Here is an 18,567-nt window from a genome sequence, read left to right on the forward strand (position 1 = left end):
TTCAGGAGTTCAAGACCAGCTTGGGCAACATGGTGAAACCCTGTCTCTATTTACAAAAAAACTGTAAAATAAAAAATAAAATAAAATATAAAATTATATCCTCCACCATAGTAAAAGAATGAAATGAGAACTTACGGTGACAAATTGAAGGATGTATGAGTTACATATTCTGCATGTTGATACTGGATCACTTTTTTAAGAGCATTAAGCTGAAAAAGTATGACAGCTGAACATCAAGTAGGAAAAGAAAGCTATTTAATTTCCCAATTTTAGTGCATCTTCAGTACTAACTACAAATTGAGTCAATGTAGGTTTTTTCTTAGAATGTATTTCCTAAGCCAAGAAAAACGATATAATTATTATATGGCAAAATACAATGCTTTATGCCAATTTCAAGATCTTTTGCGGCAGGGCATGGTGGCTCACGCCTGTAATCCGAGCACTTTGGGAGGCTGAGGTAGGCCTATCACCTGAGGTCAGGAGTTTAAGATGAGCCTGGCCAACATGGTGGAACCCCGTCTCTACTAAAAATACAAAAATTAGCTGTGTGTGGTGGTGAGCAGCTGTAATCCCAGCTACTTGGGAGGCTAAGGCAGGAAAATCGCTTGAACTTGGGGGGCGGAGGTTGCAGTGAGCTGAGATCATGCCATTGCACTCCAGCCTGGGTGACAAGAGCGAGACTCTGTCTCAAAAAAAAAAATCTTTTGCAAGAAATCAAGAATGTTCAAAAAAGGTCGGGTGGGGGCCTCTTTTTCAACATGGAGAAATCAATTAGATTTTAAGTACTTAAATATGTTCTCTAGAGTTTTAAAAAATTATACCTCCAAAACATTAAACTAGTAATTGATCCATTTGTAATTAAGATAAGTTCATGTCCATACTATTTTAAATATGTACTAATTTGGCAAATATTTGTTGACTATATTACATTAAATGTAACAAAAATAAATTCTGGATTCAAGCTTAAAAATATATATTATTCTAATAAGATTTTTGCATGTTTATTATTATTTGATAATTAGTTCCAAATTAATGATATTGTTATTTTACATTTTAGAGTTTGACATAAAAGATTTGTTTTAAGAAATATTTTTATTCAGCATTTTGAAGGTCTAAACAACATAGCCATTTCCAAAGTAAAAGACTCAATCTAAAAATTGTGATAACATGAATGCTTAAGTACTACAGATACTTTTATTTTTATTTTTCAGACAGGGTCTCACTATGTTGCCCAGGCTATCCTGAAACTCCTGAGTACAAGCAAATCTTTTGCCTCAGCTTCCTGAGAAGCTAGGAGTACAGGCATGTGCCACTATGTTGGGCTCATGGAATTATTATTATTATTTTTTTTTTGAGATGGAGTCTTGCTCTGTCACCCAAGCTGGAGTGCAGTGGTGTGATCTCGGCTTACTGCAACCTCCGCCTCCCAGGTCATGTGAGTCTCCTGCCTCAGCCTCCCGAGTAGCTGGGATTACAGGTGCCCACCACCACACACAGCTAATTTTTGTATTTTTAGTGGAGATGGGGTTTCACCATGTTGGTCAGGCTGGTCTTGAACTCCTGACCTCATGATCGCCCACCTCGGCCTCCCAAAGTGCTGGGATTACAGGCGTGAGCCACTGTGCCAGGCCCAATATTTTTGATTTTATGACACAGTGATGCATGGGACACTGCACCATCAATTTAAGTGTATGTAAACATCATCTTCCATTTTACAAAATGAAATCTGTACTGTCTATGCAAATTTAAAAGGTATAGGGGAGGTTGGGTGTGGTGGCTCCCAACCTGGGAGCCACCTGTAATCCCAGTGCTTTGGGAGAACAAGGCGGGTGGATCACCTGAGGTCAGGAGTTTGAGACCAGCCTGGCCAACATGGTGAAACCCTGTCTCTCCTAAAAATACAAAAATTAGCCAGGCATGGTGGTGGGCGCCTGTAATCCCAGTGACTCAGGAGGCTGAGGCAGGAGAATTGCTTGAACCCGGAAGGTGGAGGCGTCAGTGACCCAAGATCATGCCACTGCATTCCAGCCTGGGCGACAGAGTGAGACTGCACCTCAAAAAAAAAAAAAAGGTGTGGGGGAAAATGGAAGGTAACTAGGTTTCAATGTAAATTGGATTGCCAAATAAAATTTAAAATGAAAAAAAAGTGTATTACAAGCGGGAAAATAACATTCTCTTAAGGAAATCGAAGGTATGGTTATGAAAGAATTACTTCAATTTCTCTTAAAGTTAATGTATGCATTTGATAACTTGCTTCATGCCTGCTGACTGAATTTTAAAACACCAAAATATAAGATATCACACAAACGAGTATTAGCTTATCCCCTTTAACCTTCTAAAATGCTTTATGTAATACAAGTACTAGACTAGGAGTTCTTTGAGGATGACAAAAGCAGTAACAAAAAACCCAGACCTGTCTTATCTTAGAATCCTTGATACCAAATAGAAAGCCTAATATAGTTTCTAGAAAATGTATTTCCTCCTTTGAATTGAACTTATATCAGGATTGTGTAATATTATGAAAACATTTCATGCTACCCAAAAAAAGGCCATCACACCACCCAGAAATAAATGTTGTTTAAAAATATTCATACATTTTGGGTGCTCAGGTATGTTTTAAGTAGTAAAATGAGCATTATGCTAATTTAAAGGAAAAAATGTAAACCAAAAAAGATCAATATAATGGTATTAATTTTGTTGAGTGAACTTAGTGAGTGAACTAAGTGTTGAGTGAACTTATTATTTAGGAAGAAAAAAAGAATGTGGTACCTTTCTGATGGCTTGGCCTGATGCTTTCTTCCCAATAAAGCTTTCAGAGACTCCAAGAATGGCAGCTACATTTTGTTCTGCTGGACTGAGTTGGCTGAACTACATGGAAAAAGAGCAAATAGATGGAAACATCAAAATATCTGTCATGTGAACCAAATCCAGTATTTCTTTTGATATCACATTCTCATGATTCAGGATACAAAAAACAAGATAAATATATTTGTAAATATTGCAGGTTTTAAAGTTATATCATTAGGATATAACATACTTCAGAATTACTTAAAGGCACAGCCACAAATACTGGTTTCCATGGACCATATGATTATGTTTAATACCAGATGGCTGAGGGGAAGGAGAAGGAAAGGTTTTGAGAGTAATTGCATTATATAGTGCCACATTAAAAAAACTTACTTCCTGAGTAACGTAAACTCAGGAAGTTGAGAAGAGATGGAGAAAAGAAAAAAAAAAACAATAATGATTTAAAAATATGACATTAAAAAGAAAGTTAATTTCCTGTGATTAAAAGATGTATACTACCTCTGTCTAATACACGTTTTTGTTTTTTTTTGAGACAGTCTCATTCTGTCACCCAGGCTGGAGTGCAGTGGTGTGATCTCAGCTTACTGCAACCTCCGCCTCCTGGGTTCAAGCGATTCTACTGCCTCAGCCTCTTGAGCAGCTGGGAATACTGGTGTGCACCACCGTGCCCGGCTAATTTCTGTATTCTTTTAGAAGAGACGAGGTTTCACCGTGTTGGCCAGGCTGGTCTCAAACTCCAGACCTCAAGTGATCCTCCCACCTTGGCCTCCCAAAGTGCTGGGATTACAGGCATGAGCCACCACACGCAGCCCTAATATACATTTGTACAGCTAGCCTGTTCACAGTAAAATAATAATACACTGTATGTTACCACTTGGCTTCATAATAAGTATGGACAGCTCTACTTTGTGATGGGTTGTAAAATAAATATTCCTTTTCAGTTATTAATGTCATTGGGTTTAATGTATTATCATCTTGGATCTGACCGAGCTTTCATGTAATTAAACTCTCAGTCATCAGAGATGGTTTTCACTGTTTTCTTTGCATTCTAGGCATTATAAAATGCAGTGATCATAACAGTAACTTTCTGTGGGGAAATAGGACCACAGATAATCTTTTTTTCTTTTTTTTAACCTTTACTTTTTTCAATAACAAATATGTTTATATTTAAGAGAAAAGTAACATTAAACAAACCATAAATGCTGTTGCCAGATTACAATTTTTAAAAACTGAAAGAAAAAAATATCCAATTCCAAATATATTTTAATAGAGAAAAAAAGTGAATAATCACTTCATAAAAGGCATATAATAGGCTGGGTACAGTGGCTTACACTTGTAATCCTAGCACCTTGGGAGGCCAACATGGGAGGATTGCTTGAACCTAGGAGCTTGAGACCAGCCTGGGCAACATGGCAAAGCCTCATCTCTAAAAAACAAAACAAAACAAAACAGCATGTAATAATTCATAAACGAAGTAGCCTAAACTGAAAAATGTTATATTCTCACCTGCCTGAAGTATATCATCCAATCAGGGTTACACTGTGAAACCAGATCATACGGGGTTGTTAGGTAGATTAGATGAAGAAGGCTTTCAAGCACAAGTCCTTCAAGACCTTTCTTCAAGTCTCTGTACAGAATGTCACAATAAGCTAAATCTATAGTTCCTAAAAGAAAAATACAAATATTCAATCTATCACAATTACCAGAGGGGCAAAGAGATGGTTTTAAATATTATGTAGAAATTGCTTAAATATAGCAAAAAGTCTTCAAAATCTCTTATAACATCTTACTATATAACTATTTTGGAGGTCACTTTGATGGTACTCATCAACACTTAATAAGTACATATCTTCCGAACCAACTATTTTGGGGAATCTAATCCAGAGAAACATTTCCATATGTACCCCAAAATACACAGAGATGTCCATGCAGCCTTGTTTACAACAGAGAAAAATCAGAAATAATGCAAGTGTCCATCAACATCCAATGGTTAAATAAATTATGGTACATCCATACTATAGATGACTGTAGTATTAAAAGAAAAATGAGATAGATTTAAAGAGACTCATCTGTTAAGATGTTCATGATATCTTATGAGAAAAGCAATTTGGAAAAAAATATTTAAATGATCATTCCATTTGAAAAATAAATACACACATAAAAATATTTGGAAGAATACATATCAAACTGGTAGTAGTAGCTCCTGAAATGGGACAGGAATATGGCACTTTCCTTAACATAATTCTGAGTTCTCAGGTTTTTGTTTTTTTTTTTTAACAACAGACATGTATTATTTTTCATTAAAAAAGAGCCTCAGCCTGGGCACCATCGTGAAACCCCATCTTTACTAAAAATACAAAAATTAGCCAGGCATGGTGGCATGCACCTGTAGTCCCAGCTACTTGGGGGGCTGAGGTGGGAGAATCATTTGAGCCCAGGAGACGGAGGTTGCAGCGAGCTGAGATTGCGCCACTGCACTTTGGCCTCGGCAGCAGAGCAAGACCCTGTCAAAAACAAGCAAACAAACCAACCAACCAAAACAACCCCCACAACACTTTATTCACTGTCATGAAACAATCTCTAAGACATTATATTCAGAAAAAAAAGCAAGTTGCAGGCCAAATGTGTTGTCTCATGCCTGTAATCTCAGCACTTTGGGAGGCAGGAGGATTACTTTAGGTGAGAAGTTTGAGACCACCCTGGCAAACATCGTGAGATTTTGCCTCTATATTTAAAAAAAGAAAAAAAAATTTTTAATTCATAAAAAGTTTCAGAATAATATAAATGATTACTCGTTTAAAGACAAAAACTTAAAACTGTACATATGTACATATTATGCACTGAAATGAAATGTACAGGAAAGGTCTGGAAAGATATACACCAAATTGTTATTCTTGGTAGAATATTAAGATTTGTATCGTTGCTGGGAGGGAAGCATGAAGGAGGGATGCCTATCTTATTCTCTATATACTTCTGCAGTACTTTACTTATAATTCAAAACATTTTTCAACTTTTGAAAGTTGAAGGAGTTATCAGCTTATAAAATAAGATTAATGCAATTAATATAAAATTATAAATACAACTGAAAGAAAGTATAATTTTTTATTTTTTTATTTTTGAGACGGAGTCTCGGCTCTGTTGCCCAGCCTGTAGTGCAGTGGTGTGATCTCGACTCACTGCAACCTCTGCCTCCCAGGTTCAAACAATTCCTGTGCCTCAGCCTCCCTAGTAGCTGGGACTACAGGCATGTATAACCATGCCTGGCTAATTTTTTTTGTATTTTAGTAGAGATAGGGTTTTACTATATTGGCCAGGCTGGTCTCAAACTCCCAACCTCAGGTGATCCACCCCGCTTGGCCTCCCAGAGTGTCGGGATTACAGGCGTGAGCCACTGTGCCCAGCTTAAAGAAAGTATAATTTAATTTTCATTTTTTCCAATGTGTTTCCTATGATCAATAAGATTTAGGTAAACTCTTACCCTTAAATGAAGCACGTCCCAACTTTGTAATATGAAAATTATATTGGACCTCTTCTTCAGACTTATAAATAGTGTCTTTTTGTAGGAGTCCTTTTTCTGTCAGGTATCTAAGTGATTCAACAGTTATTTCCCAGAGACTTTTTTCTTTCAATAAAATCTTTTGCTGAACACCAAAAAATGTACCATTCATGAAGTGATAGATGTCATCAAGATTCGTTGCAATCTGAAACAATTCAGGACATCATTGGAGCATTTTCCTTAATTCAAGGCATCGCCTTGAATGCATATTAATCAAGATAACTCATTTCCATACTTCAAAGCTATTTAAATAAAAAATTAGTATTAAATCTACACAGTTGCATATATAAATTTATAATGGCAATTAAAAATTAACAAAAAATTTAGGGGGATGATAGTTATTATATTCATGCTTTTTACGAAAACATGTACCCATTTTTCATTCCAAAACTCCTTTGAATAGATCTTTAAATAATTTTTCACAATATCTCCAGAACTGTGCTATTTACTCCCCAACCAATTTTCACTAATTCTCACTCAGCCTCCTTTAGGGATCTTCCCTGCACTGCATTCCACCCACCTGTGAAAACATCCTTTAGCTCTAAAAGTTGCATTAAAAAAAAAAAAAGGAAAATACAATAGTTTCTGGATGCAGCACACCAACATGGCACATGTATACATATGTAACAAACCTGCGCGTTGTGCACATGTACCCTAGAACTTAAAGTATAATAAAAAAATATAAAAAAAACAAAAAAAAAATAAAGAACTGAAAAAAAAATACAAGTTTCCACTAAAACAGCGTCAGACAGTATTTTGCCTAAAATGTTACCTAAAAATAGTTGATCTCTACCTATTTTTGTCTCTCTCATTCCTATCTCCATTTCTTGTTCTTTCACTGTTATTCACTATTTATAACTTACAATGGCAATCATAAGGAATACTTAACCCTCCATTTAGTGTTCAGATGTAGAGCTGACTCTGAATTAGAATAATTTTTATTAGCCAATTTCAATGAAATCAGCATGTTATATTAAAATATAGTCAATCAATAAGTATATTTCTCTCTCACAATTCTGATGCTATTTCAACTGGAAAATTTAAGTCATAATTTCATATTAAACCAATATAAGGGATAAGAAAAATATTATGGGGCACAGACATTTTCTATTGCTTCTTCCCACTTTAATAAAAATCATTATTAATATAGTATTCAATTAAGCTAAAATTATACTTTTAAGATATTTAAGAACTGATACTTGGTTTTTGGATTATTAATATACTCAGCTTTTGTACTGTTTCCTACCTAAATGATTAGAGTTAACACTGGGGGTGGAAGAGTGCAGGGAGGCAGGGGAACCTTTACTTGATCCCTCTATCTACCATCATGCTATCTTTCTATTCCTCCCTGAAAAAGTTTTTGACATAGTAATTGAAACCCACTGGGCCAGCCTCGGCTTCTGGCTTCTGAAATCCAGATTCTCCACTGATGCCCCAACTTGCAAGTTCACCCACGCTCAGTTCCAAAGTTAATTTCATCACCATGCCCCAGATTAAAGAAAAAACAAACAAACAAACAAACAAACAAACAAAACAGGCCAGGCACAGTGGCTCATGCCTATAATCCTAGCACTTTGGGAGGCTAAGGTGGGAGGACTGCTTGAGGACAAGAGTTCAAGACCAATCTAAACAACATAGCAAGACCCCATCTCTAAGAAAAAAAAAGCCAATTTCATTAATTCAAGTATTTATTAAGTGCCAACCACATGCCAAGCATTAGGATTCAGTGATCTTTTTTTTTTTTTTGAGATGGGGTCTTGCTATGTTGCCCAGGCTGGTCTTGAACTCCTGGGCTCAAACGATCCTCCTGTCTCAGCCACCCTAAGTGGTGGGATTGCAGGTGTGAGCTACTGCACCTAACCAATCCATGATCTTTTAAAAATTATTTACCTTAATCACTGAAGTGGATGAGAAAATAAACAAAATAAAAAAGAAAAAAAATTAAAAGAAAAAAATTATTAAATAAAAAATTAGTATAAAATCTACACAGTTGCATATATAAAGTTATTGCATAACTTTTTAACCACTATTATGTCAGAGAACAATAATAAGATAAAAAATTTTAAAAAAATACCTTCAAACCAATCAGAGAGAGAAATAATGTTTGGATTCCCTTGGTGAATTCCTGAACAAGATGGCTGTAACAGTTTTCCAATGGTTTAGTTATTAACTCCAATACCTATAAAGGTTAAAGCAACACCATGCCTTGTGTTATTATTAAAAATAAATGGCATTTAATATAAATATTTTATACTTTACATAAATCTTGTGGAGCCGAAGGAGACCAAAAAAGTAAAGGCAAAAGAATTTAACATTTATCTTCATTAAAAATGGAAGAAAAACAAATAGGAAAAATATTTTTTCATTGTCTGAAATACATACATTTTCAAACCACTCTAATTCTTAATCATATAGGAAAGAAAGCATCATTTAAAGAAAATTAATAATTAATTTTTAAGAGATGATTTCATAAAAGGGCTAGACCAACAACCAAGAAAAAGATAAAAACAACCAACCAACCAAATTAAGTATTACCTGTTGTTTGTCTTTTTCTTGCAATATGAGGATACTCTCCCCAATAGTATCTATTCCAGCACGACCAGCTCTGCCAATCATCTGTTTATATTGATTCCTCTTTAAAAATTCCTTAGCAACATAGGGAGCTCTTAAAATAACTCTGTGGAATTAATGAAAAGTGATACTCTACAGCAAACAGCACCAATTTAAAAAATTCTTAATTTCATTATATATTTGTGATATTAAATTTAATGACATACTAACACAAAATAATAGGTAAGTAGTGTTTACCAAGAATCTATGATTTCTTAGGTTTTTACACATATTATCTGTAATTCTTACAAAACTCTTAGTAATAATACACTTTTTAATTTCATTTTTATAAAGGAATTAATTGCAACTCAGTTAAGTGACTTACCCTAAACTAAAAAATTAGTAATTACCAGAGCTATCATTTGAACTCAAGTCTGCCTAGCTGCAATGCCTATGATCAATCTGTAGCAGCAGTCTCCAAAGCGTTTGGACTTTATACTCCATAAATAAAAAATATGACCATACACCACTAACATATACATATCTATTTATGAATTTTTATTATTTTGAACTGTATAAAATTGCAGATGTCAACTGTTTTTGACCTACAAAAATGGTGATTTCAGCCAGGCTCAGTGGCTTATGCCTGTAATCACAGCACTTTGGAGAGCTGATGTGGGAGGTTTGCTTGAGTCCAGGAGTTTGAGACCAGCTTGGGCAATATAGTGAGATGCAGTCTCTACAACAACAACAACAACAACAACAAAAAAATGGCTGGGCATGGTGGTGTGCCCCTGTAGTCCCAGATACTTGGGAGGCTAAGGTGGGAGGATCACTTGAGCCTAGGAGGTTGAGGCTGCAGTAAGTCGTGATTACATCACTGCACTCCAGCCTGGGCAACAGAGTGAAACCCCATCTCTTAAAAAAAAAAGCAATTTCAATTATGTTCATATATACAGAAGTCTATAGTCAGTCAGCTTTCCTATCCAAAGGGAAGAAAAAACCTATTGTTTACCTATACTAGTCAACTTCCTCTTTATTTATAAATCTCAATATCCAGAAAAGATTACCAAATACTTGAAGAAAACTAATAACATAAAAGAAACATAACATGAATATACAGAATAAATGACTACAAAAACCAGATAATATAGGGATCAGAAGAGAACTTTTAAAAATCCTAATTAGCATTAACAGAAAATTCCAAAGAGTATTATATCCACAATATGAGAGCAGACTATTGGCCGGGCGTGGTGGCTCACGCCTGTAATCCCAGCACTTTGAGAGGCTGAGGTGGGTGGATCACGAGGTCAAGAGATAGAGACCATCCTGGCTAACATGGTTAAACCTCGTCTCTACTAAAAATAAAAAAATTAGCCGGTTGTGGTGGCAGGCGCCTGTAGTCCCAGCTACTCAGGAGGCTGAGGCAGGAGACTGGCATGAATCCAGCAGGCGGAGCTTGCAGTGAGTGGAGATCGCGCCACTGCACTCCAGACTGGGTGACAGAGCGAGACTCCATCTCAAAAAAAAAAAAATAAAGGAGTAGACTATTGGCCGCATGTGGTGGTTCATGCCTATAAATCCCAGCACTTTCGAAAGCCAAGGCGGGAGGATCACAAGGTCAAGAGATCGAGACCATCCTGGCCAACATGGTGAAACCCCGTCTCTACTAAAAACACAAAAATTAGCTGGGCATTGTGGTGCATGCCTGTAATCCCAGATACTTGGGAGGCTGAGGCAGGAGAATCACTTGAACCCGGGAGGTGGAGGTTGCAGTGAGCAGACATCACGCCACTGCACTCCAGCCTGGTGACAGAGCAAGACTCTGTTTCACAAAAAAAAAAAAAAAAAAAAAGAGTAGACTATTACAAGGAAAGAACAACAAAAGAGAGTTCTTAGAAATAAAAAAAATTAAATTTATTTAAAAATTCATAAAAAAATTTGAAGGGCCAGGTGTGGTGGCTCACACCTGTAAATCTAGCACTTCGGGAGGCCACAGTGGGCAGATCACCTGAGGTCAGGAGTTTCAGACCAGCCTGGCCAACATGGTGAAACCCCAACTCTACTAAAAATATAAAAATTAGCCAGGTGTGGTGGTAGGCGCCTGTAATCCCAGCTACTTGGGAGGCTGAGGCAGGAAAATCACTTGAACCCAGGAGACGGAGGTTGCAGTGAGCCAAGACCGCACCACTGCACTCCAGCCTGGCCGCTGGGCAACAGAGTGAGACTTTGCCTCAAAAAAAAGAAAATTCAATTGAAGAACTGAATAATGAATGAAAACAGTTAATGGATACAGTTACTGTAGTTAATGGATATCAGTTAAAAACTCATTTTTTTTTTTGAGACAGGGTTTCACCGTTGCCTAAGCTGGAGTGCAGTGGTACAATCATAGCTAACTGCAGCCTCAATGTCCTGGGCTCAAGCAATCTTCCCACCTCAGCCTCTCGAGCAGCTGGGATCACAAGTGTATGCCACCATGCCCAGCTAATTTTTTAATTTTTTAATAGAGATGAGGTCTTGCTATGTTGTCCAGACTGGTCTCAAACTCCTGGGCTCAAGCAGTCCTCCTACCTTTGCCTCCCGAAGTGCTGGGATTACAAAACACTGATTTTTTGATATGGAAGGTAAAGTTGAAAAAAATTACATGGCACAAACGTGTGCTTACATTCTTACACATTCTGAAAAATGTGTAAGAAAAGAGATACGAAAGCTGAATCTAAGAGGCCTCAACCCTGTCTAAGTGAAATTATAAAAGCAAGGAACAGAGATAATGGGAAGAAAAAGAAATAACAGAAAAAAATTACTCAAAGAAGAAAGGCATAAAGCTTGGATTAAAAGCATCCACCCAAGTGCTAAACCCTATGAATGAAAAGTAGTAATGTTGGGATTGTAAAATCAAACTTCCTGGGTTCAAACACTGGCTTTAAAACTCATTTGTTGGAAAATGAGTTGGGAAAAAGTTATTAACTTTTTAAAGTTGGGAAAATTATTTAATTATTCAGTGCCTCAGTTTCCCCTTCTATAACAGGTGTGTAATAAAATATGACCTTCCTCACAGAGTTGTTGTGAAGCTGTATCAAGTCAATGCATGTAAAGTTGTTACTACATGAAGGGGAGGGGAATGTAGTAACTACAACTATTATTATACACCACGATGAAATTGGGAGGTTAAAGAGAAAAGTCTAAACGTTTCTGGAAAAGAAAAACAGAAAATCCATGCAGAGACAAAAATGAGCAACATTGGCCTCTAGAAAATATGGAACAATATTTACAAAGTCCCTAAAGGAAAAAAATTGAATCTAGAATTCTTTTGCTAGTGAAGTGTAAAAATGTGAGGCCAAAATACAGCTATCTTTAACTATGCAAAGAGTCAAAATGTTTTACCCCCCTAAAGCGGCATTCTAAAAAGGATTACTCAAGGAAGCCAAAATTAAAAAAAAAAAAAATCAGTGAAGAAAGATGTGGGATGTAAGAGGCAGTGGTAAGCAAAAAACAAGTATGATTTACAGGTAAGTTTAAATACTACATAAGATGAAAGAAAATGTTTAAATCTGGCACTAAAATTCTAAGTAATTGCAACATTCATGGGGCAGAGTAGAATATACTAAGGACATGCTAAGCCTCTTTTTATGTTCAGGAGAGGAGAGTTATTGATTAATTCTAAAGTAATAAAAAATGTTTGGTTACAACTTAAAATTTTAAGAGTAACCACTGGAATAATAGAAACAGGATATATAACTTTCATTTTTTTCTTCAATTGTCTGAAAAATGGAAAACTTAATCAGAGACAGAAATTGAAAATAAAAGAATGGACAAAGGTACATACGTGGCAAAAAAAATGAGTCGTGGCATTCAAAGCAAAATTATTAAATGAGCAAAACAAGTATTTATTGTATTGATAAAAGGTATAATTCGGCAATAAGATATTTGAAGTAAACCTTTGTATATCTAAATAGTTTTGAAATATAAAAAGTAATAACTTCTAGAAATGCAAAAAGGAGAAACTGAAACTACATAAAGTGGGAGACTAACACACTTCTCTGAAATTGATAGACCAAGGAATCAAATATAGTAAGAAAATAGAGAAGCTGATAACACAATGAACCTCTGTGATCTCACTGAGATGTACAAAACTGCATATTCAACTAAAAATACATATTTTTTTAAACACTCATGGAAAGTTTATAAAAATTGATCATTTATTAGCAAAATACTCCATGATCATAAATTATAAAGGGTAGAAGTCAATTACACAGGCCCACACCTTTGGTAATAACTGAAAACGTAATCAAGGATCTGCTTTAAAATACATATATTAGACACAAATTGCCCATGGATCAGCTCTCCAAGATTTCAAGGAAATCTCTATGTTAAATAAACTCTTTCATGTCATAAAAAAGGTGAAACACTTGCCAACTATTTCTACAAAACCAGATTAATAGACCCTAACATCAAAACTAGATATAAAGAACAAAAAGGATGGAATTCTAATATCAAGAAATCTATTAACGTTATTTTTCATTACATATTTCATTACATATTCATTAAAATATTAAAGAAAATAAACCAACCAATCAACTCAGCATATGCTAAAAGAACATTCCACTACTGAGAAAGCATAAAACAACAAAACTCCTCGCAAGCTAGAAATGGAAAAGTTCTGAGCCTGGTCAACACTTACTTATCTCTTACCTTCGAGCTGGTAGGTTGACACCTGCCGCTAGGGTAGATGTACAGGTAAAAAGACAGAGCACTCCTGTGGAGTAGGCCTCCTCCAAGAGTTTCCTTTCATCACTTGTTAAGCCACTATGGTGATAGGCAACTCCAAATGGGATAGTGCGCTTTAAAACAGGACACAGGTTGCCATTGCCAATATTCTTTAAGTTCTTAATCACCTCACATTTTTCTTTCTCCTTGTGTTTCAGATATTCCCTATGAAAAAGATCTGTTAGAAATATGAGCCCTTGATCTTTTAGTGACAAAATTTCTACCATTTTCATTTTAGTAGATGCTAACGTAAACATTCTTTAATGTACTATTTCCATTGAGTTAAGTACATTAAATGTTCTTAGAATTTTGATTCTGACTTCATTAACTATTAGGCAGTCTCTCAATCTTTTTGTGGATTACAGAACCCTGTGAAAATCTTATCAAAACTAAGGAAAGGTGGAATGCGATGGCTCACGCACTTTGGGAGGTAGAGGCAGAAGGATCGCTTGAGCCCAAGAGTTCAAGATCAGCTTGGGCAGCGATGCGAGACCACCTCTCTACAAAAAATAACAAAAATTAGCCGGGAATGGTGGTGCATGCACCTGTAGTCCCAGGCTACGGGGGAGGATGAGGTGGGATGATTGCTTGAACCCGGGAGTTTGAGGTTGCAATGAGCTATGAACCTACCAGTCTGGGTGAAAGAGCAAAGCCTTGTCTAAAAAAAAAAGAAAAAAAGGAAAAATATAACTATTTACATAAATACAACACTTTACATATAATTTCAGAGGGTTCGTGGATTTCCTAAAATTCATTCCTGTACTTCCTTTGAATCCATGGACACCAGGTTTAGACCTTTGCTCTGGATGTTATAACCGTTTTTTCTTTATAACACATATCTTTATAGGGGATAGTTTTTTTTAAGACATAAATTTTCTTTTCTGAAGATGGAAACATACATATTATTAAATCATACTTCTATGGTAAAACACTGCCTAAACACTAGCACTTTAGAAACTTCATATCCTACAATGTTTCCATCACTTAGCCAGTGTCTCCATCTTATTACCTTGAATTATTCTAAGAAAATGAATGATTTACTGAGAATTTTTTTAATGATAATTTAATTTCCTTAAGCTTTTATAATCAAAATCATTGTAAAAGCAGACTGTTACCGAAATGAGCAACTCCTTCATCTTATTCCAAACATTTTTATCTTTTGCTATTCAATAAATTTAAGTCTATCTTAGACCAATCCATGATAGCAGGATTGAAAGAGGAGGTAGAGGTTGACTAGATTAGCATTCAGGTTAATAGACTATGAATAGTGATACAGCATTAGCTAAGGGGCTGAAAGAAATCTCAGAAAATGACAAAACCACACATGGGACAAACAGGTGCATAAAAAACTGAACTGTTAGTAGTTAAAGTAACTTCATACTTATCTCTATGAATATGACAGAGCCAATATTAAGATACTACAAAATTACAAGACAACACATTTCTTACTCAGGAAATTATATCCAAATGTCCACACAACTAAGTGTGAAGTTTACTAAGAAAACAAAGGCAGGCCAGGCGCAGTGGCTTATGCCTGTAATTCCAGCACTTTGGGAGGCTATGGGGGGCGGATTGCTTGAGCTCAGGAGTTCAAAACCAGCCTGGGCAACATGGTGAAATGCTGTCTCCATGAAAATTACAAAAAATTAGTTGGCAGTGGCGGTGTGTGCCTGCAGTCCCAGCTACTTGGGAGGCTGAGGTAGGCGGATCACTTGAGCCCAGGAGACGGAGGCTGCAGTGAGCTGAATTTGTGCCACTGCATTCCAGCATAGGTGACAGAGTGAGACCCTATTTCAGGAAAAAAAAAAAAAAAAAAAGGAAAAGAGAAAAAAAGGCAATGGAAGATACAATTCATTTCCACAGTGGTAAGAGTGATTAGTCCTTTGACTGACTAAGCCCGTGGTTCCTGTCCTTGGTTATATGTTGGACTTGCCTGGGGAGCTTTACAAAATGATATCTGGGTGTCACTCCCAGAGATTCTAATTTATCTAAGATGTAGCCTGGACTTTGGAATTTTTAAAAGCCTCCAAGATGATTCACTATGCAGCCAAGGTTTTGAATCACTGACCTAATATTACTTAACATTCTCGTACATATAGTCTTAGGGTTTTGTCTTTTTTTTTTTCCTTTTCTTTTTGAGACAGAGTCTCCCTCTGTTACCCAGGCTGGGGTGCAATGGTGTGGTCTCGGCTCACTGCAACCTCTGCCTCCCAGGTTCAAGTGATTCTCCCGCCTTAACCTCCTAAGTAGCTAGGACTACAGGTGCACGCCACCACACCCAGCTAATTTTGTATTTTTAGTAGAGACAGGATTTCACTATGTTGGCCAGGCTGGTCTTGAACTCCTGACCTCATGATCCACACGCCTCGGCTTCCCAAAGTGCTGGGATTACAGGCGTGAGCCACCGTGCCTGGCCTTCTTTTTTTTTTTGATGGAGTCTCGCTGTGTCACGCAGGCTGGAGTGCAGTAGTGCGATCTCAGCTAACTGCAACCTCCACCTCCCAGGTCCAAAAGATTCTCATGCCTCAGCCTCCCCAGTAGCTGGGATTACAGGTGCAAGGCAACACACCCAGCTAATTTTTTGTATTTTTAGTAGAGATGGGGTTTCACCGTGTTGGCCAGGCTCGTCTCAAACTCCTGACCTCAAGTGATCCACCCACCACGGCCTCCCAGAGTGCTGGGATTACAGGCATGAGCCATGGTGCCCAGCCACTTTAGAATGTTTCTCTGGCTATTTCACATGTGATTTTCACAGTTAAAATTTCTTTCTTCAAGGTCAAGGCCTTCAGTATACCAAAACAACTTAATATTATGTTTTGCAAGGCATAATTAGTGTTTGCCCAATAAACATAATACATAGTCTGTAATTCCTAATAAAAATAAAACAGGATATTTAAAAAATATTAACATACTTGCTTAAAAATTTGCATATCATTTCTGCTACATTTTCACAGTTCTTCTTACTAGGACAAAAAACTAAGCAGGAATAATTGGGAATAACTTCTGTCACCAATGCTACCAAGTGATCAGGATCCATCTTTTTTAGGGTATCAGAATACTGCGAAACAACAAGATGTAGGAACAAGGTGGTTAGTAAACATGAAACCCTGTCAATTTTTTACCAGTGTGATTTGAAAGGTAAATAAACCATCTATAATTCTAAACTTCTAATTTAATAAATCTGATCATTTAAAAGAAAAGATGAAATCTATATTAAACATCAAAATGTTCAATCTCACTTTTCTTTTAGGTTATTATGATTTTCTTAGGTCTAGTTAGTCTAAAAAAAAACTAGAATTAAAGAAGTGAATTAAAGAAAATTAAAGAAGTGAAAATAGTTAACGTTATTAATAGCCTCACTACATGCCCATCTCCACCACAGAAGAATAAAAAAGTCCACAGAGAGAAACACAGATTGATCCTAATAATAGTTAACGGACTGTGTAAATAAGACACGCCCTTTACAACCGTTAAGTTTTCAAAAACACAGATTCTATCATACTACTGAATTATGACAATTTTTGTAGTGACACGAGGAACACAAAGAACATGAAGAAAAAATGTGAAGTTATTTAAAATCTATTTCTTCAACTTTACTAAAGACATAGCTTTAGAATAACACATCTTCATAGAATTCTAAAACTACTGTATAATCCCTTCTTCCCCTTTTTAATATCCTTCATACAAGTCATAAAACACTAAAATTTACATAGTAGACATTAACATTTTATACACCAGTATCTGAACTACATGGTCCATAAATTATTCTTTTGTTGTTGTTGTTAAATGAATAAACATTTACAGGAGAGGTTTCCAAATTTTCTTTGTTCACAGCCCCAGTGCCCAAAGAAATACTTTACAGTTTTGTTAATTAAATAGTGAGGTCCAAACAACTTAATAAATATGTACTTCCTCACAACTTAGTAGCTGTTAGAATAAATAATACACATCAGTTGAGTGAAAAAATATTTTTATTTCATTCTTAAATAACCACAACAGCTCACTAATGGGATGTGTGTACAACTTGGTACTGTCTTTCAAACTCTGAAATAAGACTGGACACAGCTATTCTCTTCTGTTCCAGGTTGATTTTCACATGGTACTTGCTTACAGCAACTGCAAAAACCCCGACTTCACAAAGATATGATGTCATAGAAAAGAATATGGTGTGATCTAATGCTGAAATTGGAAACGAGCTATCTTGAACTGGCAGTCTGCATGGTGTCCAACAAATGTCAAGCATCAGCTGTTTCTCTAAAAAATCTAGACTATTCTACGGAACCCATTGGAAACTCTTGTGGTGCCCCAGACACAAAGTCTGGTAACCTGGAATTTAAAGGTTATCAACGTTACCTTATAATTAAGGAGACGTGAAAAAGTCATGCCATTCTCAGCTTTGCTGTCAACTTCATATATTGTATCATTTATTTTCAGATATTCTTTTAACTCAACCTTGAATTAAAAGGACATTTGCAATTACTACCACATATAAATTCGTTTTTCCAGCATTTTAAATGTTGTAAAATAGGTTAAGAAAGGACAGCTATAAAAGAGTTTAGCTTTTCTAAGATATATAAAACATGCTTCAATTTAAAAGTTCTTGCTTTACCATTTCTTCTTCTTCTTCTTTGGTCTCTTTTTCCCTTTAAATCAAAATAGGGATCAATATCCTTGAAGAAATATATTTGAATTCAGTAAACATCATATCCAAAAAAGAAACCACACACTTCTGTATTTGTCACAAAAAGTGTGAGTCTTGGTGTTCTTAACTTTTACTAAGGTATCATCTGTTTTATGTCTCAAGATCTAAAACTTTGTCTTTTTTTTTTTCTTTTGAGACAGGGTCTCACTCTATCACCCAGGCTGGAGTGCAGTAGCATGATCAC

General features: G+C 36.1%; 1 protein-coding gene across 8 annotated transcripts in view; it reads right to left on the reverse strand.

Moving 5' to 3' along the window:
• The window catches only part of HELQ (helicase, POLQ like), a 48,295-nt gene that overhangs the window by 15,939 nt on the left and 13,789 nt on the right, over positions 1-18,567 (reverse strand). For 7 of the 8 annotated variants that reach the window (XM_054553491.2, XM_024246089.3, XM_002814935.4 and 4 more), the window contains 8 exons: positions 18,035-18,133; positions 16,594-16,739; positions 13,607-13,846; positions 8,900-9,041; positions 8,439-8,543; positions 6,287-6,509; positions 4,315-4,472; positions 2,770-2,868 (listed from right to left, as the gene is read on the reverse strand). In XM_054553491.2, the coding sequence (XP_054409466.1) occupies positions 2,770-2,868; positions 4,315-4,472; positions 6,287-6,509; positions 8,439-8,543; positions 8,900-9,041; positions 13,607-13,846; positions 16,594-16,739; positions 18,035-18,133 (1,212 nt within the window). Of the gene's footprint in view, positions 1-135; positions 210-2,769; positions 2,869-4,314; positions 4,473-6,286; positions 6,510-8,438; positions 8,544-8,899; positions 9,042-13,606; positions 13,847-16,593; positions 16,740-18,034; positions 18,134-18,567 lie in introns of all 8 variants that reach the window. The other variant, XR_008524217.2, reaches the window with a different exon arrangement.

Source organism: Pongo abelii, chromosome 3 (genome assembly GCF_028885655.2).
Source record: "Pongo abelii isolate AG06213 chromosome 3, NHGRI_mPonAbe1-v2.0_pri, whole genome shotgun sequence".
NCBI classification, from domain to species: Eukaryota; Metazoa; Chordata; class Mammalia; order Primates; family Hominidae; genus Pongo; species Pongo abelii.